The sequence below is a fragment of the Rutilus rutilus genome, assembly GCF_951802725.1.
Source record: "Rutilus rutilus genome assembly, chromosome: 15".
NCBI lineage: Eukaryota > Metazoa > Chordata > Actinopteri > Cypriniformes > Leuciscidae > Rutilus > Rutilus rutilus.
Window position 1 is genome coordinate 18,464,333 of NC_140220.1, and position 12,729 is coordinate 18,477,061.

General features: G+C 37.0%; 1 protein-coding gene across 2 annotated transcripts in view; it reads left to right on the forward strand.

The window, feature by feature from the left end:
• Positions 1-1,215: 1,215 nt before the first annotated feature.
• Positions 1,216-12,729, forward strand: part of ccdc85cb (coiled-coil domain containing 85C, b) — a 61,853-nt gene continuing 50,339 nt past the window's right edge. For both annotated transcript variants that reach the window (XM_084433093.1, XM_084433092.1), the window contains exon 1: positions 1,216-2,493. In XM_084433093.1, the coding sequence (XP_084289219.1) occupies positions 1,794-2,493 (700 nt within the window). In that variant the 5' untranslated portion in view covers positions 1,216-1,793. The remainder of the gene's footprint in view (positions 2,494-12,729) is intronic.

Below are 12,729 nucleotides of genomic sequence, written 5' to 3' on the forward strand. Positions count from 1 at the left end.
CTTATTTGTATTATGTGAAACTGTAACACTTGTTCTTTAAGCACGACAATCATGTAATATGAATGACACGAAAAATCATCGCCTTTCCAGGCCCCAGCGAGGATCGAACTCGCGACCCCTGGTTTACAAGACCAGTGCTCTAACCACTGAGCTATGGAGCCAGCTGTGGTAATGAAGTGGAAAAAACTCCATTTGATCATAATTTGATCTATTTGATCATTTTTTAGCTAAATGATGTGCCAAAATATAACTTTACCACATTTGCCAATTTACCACCTTTTTATAGAAAAGTTACGAATTAAATGAGATTGAGATTAATTATTAAGGTATAGGCTACAAGTTTTTTTTTTTTTTTTTTTTTTTAAGAGTAAGAATAAAGAGGAAAAAATGTGTGTGACTTACCAACCGACCAAAAAACTTTTTACGGATTGTTCGTCGATGGTTTCGTGGCCTGTAACAGCCTGTATATAGTACCCGGATGGAAATATAATGTTTGGCCACTAGAGGGAGAAATTCACCAACAAAACTCTCCACAATTACTTCTGCAGTATATATTAACCATTCTCAATTTAGTCATTCATTGAAGTGAATGCTAGATGTGCCAACACTAATAGGCCTAATAATAAATATTTGCTGAATAGATGGTGTGATAAGGTAGGAAAACATATTTTGTGAGAAAAGTTGTGCAGTTTGACCCAAACAGAAATGTGAATAATAGCCTAGATAAAAAATCACAAATGTCCTAAAATAAAGATCTGATAACCAAGTGGATCTGATTTTATGTGATACCAGTTTGTTTTTTTTGTTTTTTTTGTAGTGTGTGTGATTGTAATGCCATATTTCTACACCTGACAGACACTTTTATCCAAATCACATTTAAGTATACATTTTTATCGGTTTGTTTGTTCAATTTACATTTTAGAGGAAAAGTAAGTCATATTTGACTTTCTTTGAATGATAAATAGGCTATCTCTGGCAGCCACGAGACATCTGCTAACTAAATATAAAATGGTATTTAAATTGAGTGGTTTGAAAGTAATGACGCGGTCTATCGACGTTCCATCATTTATTCTTTCCCTTTACTTATACCTAATAAATAGAATAATAATCACGCTTGTGTTTCTTTATAAGGGGTTGGGAAATGTAGGCTCTGTCTCTTTAAGAGGGCAGATCCTGCTTTTTGCCTCTCATCCCTGAACCTGCTCCGACCCGCTCGGATCATTTCTTCACACACCAGTTCAGAGGAAGAGCAGAACCCGAGAGAGACCCTGAACATCGACACACACGAGGAGCTAAACTACAAACCCATTCTGATCTGAGCTCTGAAGCTTCCGATCCATCTGAATGTGAATGCAGGCATGTTTTTTTTAAATGAAGGCTGTGTTTATAGTTATTATTATTTTTCTTAATATTGTTCTTGAAACCTCTAAGATCTTTCGTGCCTAAAGGATTTTTTTTTTTTTTTTGAGAAAAAACGCGTTTCATTTAAAACGATGCCGGTGGATTCATATATCGTGCACATTTTAGGATATTTAAAAACATGCATGATTACAAAGTTAGTGGTGAGTGAGGCGTTAATAAAGGTATAGTTTGAAAATACATTTCTCTGGAATACAAATCAGTTTATGCACAGTCTTGCAATTTTTCAAAGGGATTCCCGTGAACATTAGGCTATATGAATCCTTTTGGTTTTTAATGCGTTTTTACATTGTGCTTTTCTGGTGGGATTGAAACAGCATTATGTTAGATCTATGTTGAATATTTCACTCTGAGACTGTTTCTCTGTAAGAGTCATGATGGCAAAACACTGTCCTAACGATGACCTGAGTAAGATCTCTGATGATGAACTGATCCGATGGAGCAAAGAGGACTTGATTAAGAGACTGAGAAGGGTTGATGGCGAGAAGATGAGCCTGATGCTGGAACATGGGAACATGATGAAGGACATCAACCGCAGACTGCAGGTGCACCTCCATGAAATCCGTAATCTGAAGGATATCAACCAGAAACTGCAAGACGATAACCAGGAGCTCAGGGAACTCTGCTGCTTTCTCGACGACGATCGGCAGAAAGGTAAGAAGCTGTCTCGGGAATGGCAGAGGTTTGGCAGGTATACGGCGAGCTCCGTGTGGAAGGAGATGAGCACCTATCAGCAGAAACTCAAGGACCTGGAGGTCAACCAGGAGAACATTCTTCGGGAGAATGCAGAACTAAAGGAAATCATTCTCATGTTGGATGAAGACAGGAATGGAGCGGGATCAAGGAGTTCTATTGACAGCCAGTCCAGTCTGAGCAACCTAAATGGAGGTTCGGGAACGGTCAGAGATGTTGGTGACGGGAGCAGTACCTCCAGCGGTGGAAGTGCTGGAAGCCCTGACCATCATCTTAATCATATACACAAGACTGTAGAAACCAAGGTTGGCACCATAAGACGATCGATGGATGATATCTCCGCTCCACATCATCACAGGAGCATCCCCAACGGACTCAATGGTGAGTAAACGTCTTTGCCACTGTTACTGTTTAAACACCACAATGAAATTTTTGTGAGTTTGAGTTTTGTGTCTTTCAGTGCATATCTTTTAGCTTTGAGGCCATACATATATTCGTACTCTCTTAATAAGTACACATTTAAGTCTTTAGGACCGTGCACACTGAGTCCTACATTTTCGAATAAATTTTTTCATATTCGCCATCCTAAAAATTTGTCAAGGACAGAAACCTTGCACACTGAGTCCGATGCGTATTAATTAGGCTAATCCGTTGCCAAAACATTGGCAAAACAATAGAAAATGGAGTCTTCAAGCAGTGAGGATGATTTTGTTGTCTTCTCTCTTCTTAAAAAGAGAAAAATAAAGAGGAAATATTAGGTCCATCATCCAATGCTGAGATTGCTTAGAGAGGAAGGAGAGTTCCACTTCCTCATCAAGGAAGGAGCTGCGGGATTATCCCGAGCGATTCAAAGTTGACTTTTACGTTGCGAAAATTTCGGACTCAGTGTGCAAGGACCTTTTGTCTTCCAGAAAAACAAACCAACAATTCTGATGTCTTGCACTAGTGGGTGTGTCCATTTTTTTTCTTCAATCAAATTCTGTCTAGAACAAGAATGTCCCACTTATTTAATAAAGAGCTGGAGGGCTCATGACGTCACTGCGCCACCATATTGGGATTCCCACACATGCTACTATCTTAATTAGCAAACATCTGATTTAAATGTGTGAACATTACCCAACCGGTTTTCTATATGATGTTTCAGTGGAATGCCCCTCCCCCTAAATTATAAATGCCACATGCATCTGATTGTCAATTGCAAGCAATAAATCATGGCTCATGACTGCAGCATAAATGAAAAATATTTCCTGTCAACTTACTGTTTCAATTTGAAATATGTAAACAGGGGAGAAAACTGCATTTCATGTGGGGTTTTAACTGTATTGCTCATTAATCTGAGGTATGAAGTTTGATTAGGCTTGATTTCAAAGAGCTATTTAACTAATACTAGCATTAGCATTATTGGAATCAATCATTTCCTGACGCTTTAGTTTTAAGTTCTGTAAGTAATATGAAACTAGAGGAGCAAACTTGCAAAATAGCTTGGGTGAACTAATGTGAACGATTATATTACTAGTATGTAGTACTTAACAGTTAACTGTAAGCTAGTGTTTAGATCTCACACTATTACTGAAGATGTAACTAATTACCCCTGTGGTAATTACTTGAATCACCTCATATCGATAAAACAACAGTATCACATGTGAGTGTGGCCTTGAGTGAAGGTCTGGTGTTAATTGCTTTTACAGTAGGTCGGGTGTATGGATTTTGGATTTGCTGATGGTCTTTGTTTTCTCATGTTGTGAAAGGGATTACAAAAATAAATCAATGTGATCACCACCCTAAACACCCACATGAGCTGACTGTTTGATAGCTGTAATGAAATGGCGTGTTAAGCCTGGCTTTAGTTGCACTCCCAACAATGCCATGATTTCAGATGACAAGACAGTATTGTGCTTTTGAAGCGACATCTGAAAATGCTTCCTGCTGAGTTGGCTACTGTAGCTTTTGACTTTTGAGTCTGCGTTTAACATAAATGCCAATTGACAATGTTTAGAAAGCTTGTAATGTGTGAGCATAGATTGACCAAATATGATGTTGACCTCTGATACATTTAAAACATCAGTGTTTGACAATGTATAATTTTTCGGTCTCACTTCTGCTGTCTTATGCTTATGAAGCCTCTCAAGTCATATTTCACCCCAAATCAAAATGAATAAATTATATTGTGCTTAAAAAAAATTATGCCTATTTTTAGGACCATTGAGTTTTTTTTATTGTGGCAATTAAGCACAAATATCATTACCATATTAATAAAAATCGTATTCTCATTACTGAAATGCAAAAACGATAATATTTTATTTAAAGGGGCTATATGTAGAATTCAGAAACCCTAGTTATTAGCGACACCGGTGGCCGTTAAGTGAACTGCGTCCACACTGCTGAGAGCGACGTTTAGATGAATATGTAAATATGTGCTGCACGCTTTTCTCTCAATAACAAAATAAACACAACAAAAATGACAGCGATGAAAAAACAGCAGTTAAGAAAGCATCTGATTATTGCGATGTGGATGTTTGCACAAGGTCTATCATTCACCGGCATCATGTCGACAGATGAGGTAATTAAAATTACACAGTTATGATAGTTTGATTATAATTAGAGATTATAGACCTGACTCTTTGAGACTATAGTTTGAATCAATCCCTTTTCTTTGCATGACACATTGACGTCACTGTACAGAATAGCTCTTTCTGTATTATCCTGAACATTGTATAAGCAAAGGTTAGCAAAAATGTAAATGAAAGGAATTTTCATGTGTCATTGAACGGAAGAGAGGATTTCTGGAGTGTGTGTAAAAGTCACATCCTTTGAATTATCTCGGCAAAAATGACCCGAATCCTTCACAGAAAAATCAGTCTACAGACTTTCATAGAAAACTAAGTCAGGGAAGGTCTTTTATTTTAAGTTTCGTTACGAGCTGTTCACACATTTTTGTCATTACAATGTAACTGTGCAAAAGTCTTTTATCAGATTCACCCATTTCCACCCTGATAAACTCTCCATGGCTTGTGCGTAACATGGTGGTCTACTTTGATTTTAAAGAGGCCTGTCGCTATGCCATCTTTTCCAATCGATGAAATCAATTTTATCATGGTTAAGCCCCTGGAGGTCAATGTGTGTGGCCTGGATTCAATGTGTGGCGCAGTGTCATTTAATATGATGTCAGGTAGAGTGCATACAGTATATGTTCGGACGGAGTGTGTATCTTGATTCCACAGGGATCCTCAGACTCGCTAACAGCCGTAGGAAGGTGATAAATGTGTGAAGTGGGACCTGTGGAAGTATTTGCCAGAGATATTGGCTAGTGTAAGGAAAATAGAGAGTGGATGGATTTGAGAGTGTGTGTGTGTGTGTGTGTGTGTGTGTGTATTAGGTCCCCTGCTCTCTTTCCTCCTTAAGGGGTCTCATCAATCAGTCGAGCCTTTGGCCGTCCCAATGCACAGATGGTGCTGCGGTGATCTTCAGAGACAGGTTCATATTTCATTGCAGTGTTCGATCCCAAGCTGTGTTGCACAACTGCTCACAACTCTATGGTTTCAAGAGTTGAAGCTTTCACACACACAGGAAGGAGTGCTACATTGCTAGCATATTCTAACACTGGTTTCTGTGGGCAACATTTTTGCAATTCAGATTTCGAAAGTAAATCAAGATCCTGTGAATCACTGTCTAACAAGTGTCCTGATGATTGTCATGCATGTAAAGCATGTTAATGGATGTTAAAGCATGTTTACTTTACCTATAATTGTATAGGCATACTTGGTTATTGTGTTTTTTAATTTTTTTATTTTTTTTTTATTGTAAATTATCTATTTCAGGTAATTTACAATGCAAAAAATTCAGTTATTAGAAGCAGAGGGGAAAACTTTGGCTATATATGTTGATAAGGGCATGAAGCAAGAAGACAGACATATAAAATGGCAATGTGATGATAAACAGAAGTTTATGATCTGGTATTATCAGACCAGTGAGGGGTCCATTTGTTATTACACTTTGGTGAGGTAAATGTTGTGAGTTACTGAGTAACTTCTGAATGGATGTGGTAATCTGGATATCATTGACTTATGCAGAGGTTCTCAAAGCTAAGTGCTGCATGTCATTTGAAATGACCCTGCTGCAGAAACTCAACCAGTGTCAGAAAAGTGTCAAAAGTATCTTGCTCAGTATCCCTATACTAACATGTAGTAATATTGGTCTCAAATCAGATTTCAGTAAAAAGTCATTCGATGCATCCCTATTAAAAAGTGCCACATTTTTAAAAGGTGTTTATTTCATCTCATCAATCCCCCATAAAATAATCTCTTGACAGCCCGCACAGTCTTTTTCACTTATGTTGCTGTTGCATTAAGATAGCTTATGAGGTCTTTTTCACCTTGTATCAATGTTAAATCACTGAACCCAGTTTAAGAATGAGGGCAGTGACCCAATGAGGGTTAAAGTGAACCTGTGAAACTAGCTTAGCCAGGTCTTCACAACTCAATCATTTGCCAAGCCCGCAGATTGCATCTTGGTGTGGTGACCCTGCATAACATTCCTGGAATTTGAGTCTGTAAACTTTTATCAAATGGTGACCAGATAATTTTCATCTTTGAATTGTTTTTCTATTATTTTAAAGCAGGTGTATCCAATCCTGTTCATGGGGGGCCACATTCCTGCAGAATTTAGCTTTAACCCTAATTAAACACTCTTGAACCAGCTAATCAAAGTCTTCAGGATCACTAGAAACTTCCAGCCTGGTTTGTTTGAGCTAAACTCTGCAGGAAGGTGGATCTCCAGGAGCAGGATTGGACACTCTAAAGCAGGGGTGGGCAACTTCGGTCCTGGAGGGCCACTGTCCTACAGAGTTTAGCTTCAACCCTAATCAAACACACCTGAACAAGCTAATCAAGGTCCTCAGGATTACTAGAAAATTACAGGCAGGTGATTTTTTCAGGGTTGGAGCTAAACTCTGTAGGACAGTGGCCCTCCAGGACCGAAGTTGCCCACCCCTGCTCTAAAGGATTTATAAAATGTAAATAGTATGTTTCCCTGTAACTTGGCAGTGTTCTTTATCCAGGCTTGTTTCTTTTCTTAATTATATTCTAGGAGTTTAAAGGGTGTGCCACTCAGCTGGCCAGCGTCAGAAGTGTTGCTCTTTAAAAACTCGCTTTTCCAGTATTCGCAAGACAGATAAATCACAACATGGTATTCTTAACCCTAAAACAGGCAACGTGACTCACGAGTCACATAGTTTTTATTGTCTTTTTTGGGGCATAAGAATGATTTTGTCTTTTTTTTTCACTTTTATCATTTATCACAGCCTGGTCTGTCTTGAGTATGCTGGTCACATGATTTGCTTCAAGTTTTTTTGTGATAAATTAGTCAGCCTGACCTAAATCCAACATGGCTACCGGTGGTGCAGGACATTCAGATTTTGAGGGAAGTAAATATATATTAAACTTACTTTTCTTCTGGAAAAATAACAACAATACTGCTAACATTAATTGTGAACATTGTCTTAAGGTGCTGAAGAAGAACATTTATTAATATGTTGTTCATGTTGTTATTTAGCACGTTTTGAAATATATGTGACTCCTGAGTCACGTTGCCTGTTTAGGGTATAAAAAAGGGATTAACCCTACTTTTGACCATCTTTGTATTTTGAGTTTTTAATTCACTATATAACAATTAAATCCTAATCTAGTCATGACAAATTATATATCGTTGGAAAGGTCTAAGACTCCTAAATAGATATTTTAGCACTGTTTTTTTGTTACAAATTATGTAGGAACAGTAATAGATGAATTTATGACAAGAGTGCACCTCAAAAAAGTCGACACAAACGCTTTTAATAATTGAAACTTTGGTTTTCATGCTAAAAATTCATAATAAAACATATAATCTAGTATTTGTCAATAAAAAAATGATAAAATAATATTATCCTCTAAAAAGTATAATATATATATATATTATCCTCTAAAATATAATATTATCTTTTTATCACCTTTTTTATTACATCACATATTTTAGTAGTTATCATAAGTTAGGTATCATTTGAAAGCTTACAAACTCAGAATTCATCCTGTGAAAACCGTTTTGAAATTGGACGTTGCGTTACCATAGAAACGGTAGTTTAAATTATTTTCTCTGGCTCCACCCCTTTTGGGCGTAATCATGTTTCATAATTTATGATCAAAACCTTTTCTAATCTTGACAAAATATTGAATTACAACCATTTAAGTTTGAATAGTGCATTTTAATGTCCATTCTCAAAAAGGGGGTGACAGTTAAGAGGTTAAAGTACCATTTTTATGGTAAGGCAAGGTCCGATTTCAAAACAGTTTTCACAGGCTGAATCTTGAGTTTGTAAGCTTTCGAATGATATATAATTTGTCAACAAATTAGATCAGACGAAGTATAGGATATAATTGTTTTAAACATGCAGTGGCAACCCATACACAAAATAAATATATTTTCTGGATATGTTTTGGAATATATGCAAATATTTGAAATTGGCCCAATAAATATATTTCATACTTATATTTCATATATTTTTGTTATATTTCAGAATATATTTCAATGTATTTTTTTCTGTACGGGTCCCCAAAAGTGTCAAAAATATATGTGGCATATATTCCAAATACATTGAAATATATTCTGAAATATAACAAAAATATATGAAATATAAGTATGAAATATATTTATTGGGCCAATTTCAAATATTTGCATATATTCCAAAACATATCCAGAAAATATATTTCAAATATAATTATTTTGTGTATGGGAAGTGGGCCAGTAACAGTTAACAGATTAATGACTTGGTCCTTTTTTTATACCCTAATCAGGCAACGTGACTTGGGAGTCACAACTCATAAAATCCAAAATATATCAAATATTTCAAAAATTCTTTTGGATATGTTTTACTTAAGTCCAGATGATATAAAAAAATTATATGAAATGATTTTTTGCTTATCATTTTCTACTCTTGCCTGTTTAAGGGTTAAACAAAACTTCTTATCTGTGCTGTCACAGCATGTAGGACAGTTACTAAATCCATGGCAGAATTAAAGGGAAAACCAATGCAGCAAGAGTTTATTTTTTTACTTTGTTTGTGGCTCTGCAATAGTGGAAGGTCTTTCTTGGTCGTTTGGTCTAGGAGTGCAGGCATGAGATGGCCCACGCAGGCTCTTTCAGCTGGCTTTATTCAGACAGAAAGGCTGCCTTTCACAAATTCCCACATTCCTTATTAAACAAAACTTTCTCAACAACCTGAATAAAGAGACATAAGTGAGACTCATACAGTGAACCTCACATAATTAGACGACAAGAATTGAGATGGAGAATTTCCACTTATATATTAGTGTATAGTTTAAATAACCTTTGGTCTTAGAAAATGGTTAAGTAAAATGTCTGTAGATGTTCTGTGTGAAACTCTTGAGCTGGACAGCTGTTGGCACTGTTGCTTTTAAGTAGCTTCTCTTTTTTGTATTACTGGCAGCTTTAATTAACCACAGCTATTGTACATTTATAAACATACAGATAGACATCTTTTGATGTTGCATCACAACTTGCGCTGTATTTGGAGCATTTTGTGTCATTACCATTGTGGTTTTTTTATGGGATACTCCTTAATTTATCAACTGGGGTCATATGGCTTTCTGTTATATTTACTTTGTGTGGTTTTTGAAGCTTCAACTTTGGGCGATCCTTACACTTGCATTATATGGACTCACAGAGATGAATTGTTTTTCTTAACTTTTTCAAAACTCATCTAGGGACCCCTAAGAACATGTCCTAAGCTACTGTCCCTATGTGTCTGAACATGGGCCAGTTGAACCCCAAATCAGCCTAATTATTCTTATTCAGGGCTTCCTGAAGACCAGTTAATCAACTTCCAGTCAGGCTACTCACACTAGTCGATTAAAAGTTTTGCACATTACCAACTCCACAAGTCAGTGTTTATAACTAGAGCTTGTTGAGCAATTTCATGGGCTTGTAGCATCCATCTACAGTAGGTCCAGGTGGGAATCCATTGATTGTCTGTTTATTTATTGCTGCCTAATGAAATGCAGCGTAATGAGGTTGTTAATGAAGACACCAGGTGGCACATTGGCAGGGCACTAGCTGCTCCAAAGCACACATTCAGCAATCCAATTCTGTTGACGCAAACGGTGACCTTCATTTCGTGTCAGGCAAAAGTTAACCAAAGTGTCCCCAATGTCATCAGAGGCCAATTTGGATGGAGCTCTTCCTGTGAGCGTCAGCCGTTTCTGCAATCTGCCAGGAGAATAGCGTATTCTCTAAGCAAATTCACAGAGTGTGTCTCTGTCTTTCACCTCTGACATTTTGTCCTAGTGTCCCAGATGTCATTGTGATGACTTTGTCCAATTTGTGGGATGCACCTGCTGGACTTTCTTTATTAATCTGTATTATTTTGTTGATAGATTTTTGCCTTCATTCATCCTCATTGTGTTCTTTTTGGGATTCATGAAATCGGTCATAAAGTGTCTTGCGTTCAACTTCATTCATTCCTCCCACGTTGATAATTCCCACGACATATATCACCTAAATATAAAGCAGGGACATGGTGATGGGGGAAAAAAATAGATGGGAGGAAAATTTATATTTCAATGCTTTTGCATTCTCTCAATATTTTTGTGAGGGAAATAATTAAAGATGCACTGATATATCGGCCAATATTCGGTATCGGCTGGTAAAAGCAATTATTTTCACTATAAGCCATTGGCCGATTTTTTTAAAAAACAGCCGATGATCAGGGCCGATTATATCTTGTCAATCAAAAGGTAGTGAAAACATGACAAACAAGTCAACAACAACCTCAGTTCAAGCTGCAGCGTGGAGCGTGAGGCATCTATTCCACTTTAATACAAGTTACAGCACGAAAAAAACATGCATGAACATCAGAAGGTATGCATGCACATATGAAGGTATGCACATACAACTAACTGAAATGTATCATGTTATGTATTGCTCAATCAACCGCAGAAACACGCCAATAAAACAGCCTGTGAACAATGTCACTTAAAATTGCATTTACCGCTGGAAAGTTATCCAGTGTTCACAGTTTGTTAGTAAGCAATAAAAACACTTGAGAGGAGCTTTTTTTTACTGTTAGTTATATATGTATGCTTCCATAAATTTCTCATGAAGACAAGTGTTTATGAAAACTACCTTATGTGCAAGTGAGTATACAAACATATAATATATAACAAAGTATAATAAATGTGAAAATAAATAGCATTTGAATATAATACTGGGATCTGTTATTGATTTTAACCTCCAATATTATAGTATAGGTAGTACCAAATGAGAGGGTTCCCTAAATAGTTTGTAGCATTAGTTGGTAGAAATTTTTGTTCCTTAAGAAAATCAAACTATCGGTATCAGTATCGGCAGATATCATTCTGAATAATCAGCTATTGGAATCGGCAGAGAAATTTTGTATCGGTGCATCTTTATAAATATGAGGTAAATGGAAAAAACTAAATTTCAGCGCTTTTACAAGTGAACGCAAGGTTTCTAAGGGAAACGCAACAATGCTGCGAAGGAACGCAGAGTTTCTCAGGGAAACACTATAATTTTGTTAAAGAACACCCGAGTTTCTTGGGGAACACAATGCTTTTGCGAGAGTGCAAATGTTTTGTGGGAGAGTTTCTCTGGGGAAAGCAATGCTTCTACAAAAGAATACAAAAGCAAAGAAATACAATATTTCTTACCATTTCAAATTTTTCACTTCTCAAATCATTATGTCCCCTTAGATGCTCCGTACCAAAAATCCCAAACTGGATCTTCATATTTCTTCTTGCTTTTGGAAGAATTGAGGGTCTGCCTCTCCATGTTCTGAGCTTATGTTTTCTGCCTAAAGAAGTGGGCCATCTGTCCATTGCTTTTGTCTAAAAAAAACATGTTGAGGCCTTCCAAAACTGTTGAATGGTCCTCTGGAAGCATGAACGCACTAGACATGTCTGCAGGCAAGAGGGAAACCTGCTGAGCTGGGGAAAAATGCCCATCCTGTAAACCTTTAGTCCTGGGCGGGGGATTTACACCTTTTCTATTACACCATTTGAGCAGGACTGTCTAACCCTGTTGGTGTCTCAGTTCTCATGTGAGAACAGGATTGGAGGGGTGTGTGTCTTCACTGGAACAACCGTGACCTTATTTTACCCAATCATGGGATGAAGGACTTTTGAATATATTGGAAATTTGCAACGTTTCTGCAGAATTGTGCAACCACTGAATTATTGAAAATTAATGGCCACCTTGTGGTGGCAAATGTGGTCATGCAGCATTTTTTTAGGTTTTCATCTCAAAAATATTTCCTTACCTCATTGATTAAGCAGCCTGCTTAGAAACAGCCCATGCCACTGTTAGTAGTTTGGAAAATCTCTAAATAGCTTGTCATCAAATTTTCTTGACCACTGTTTTGTCTTTTTTTTTTTGGTTCTTTTGCTCTGGCGTTTGCTGTATTCAGTCTCCAGCAGTCTAAAGGGCTAAACTAAAAGCCAAGTGGTTTTACAAAAGTGTAGGATTCGTGAAATGACAGCATCTCTGAATGATTATGCCTTTAAGCTAGCTTACAATGTTTGCTTCAGCTCTTAGGTGAGCTATTCTCTCTAG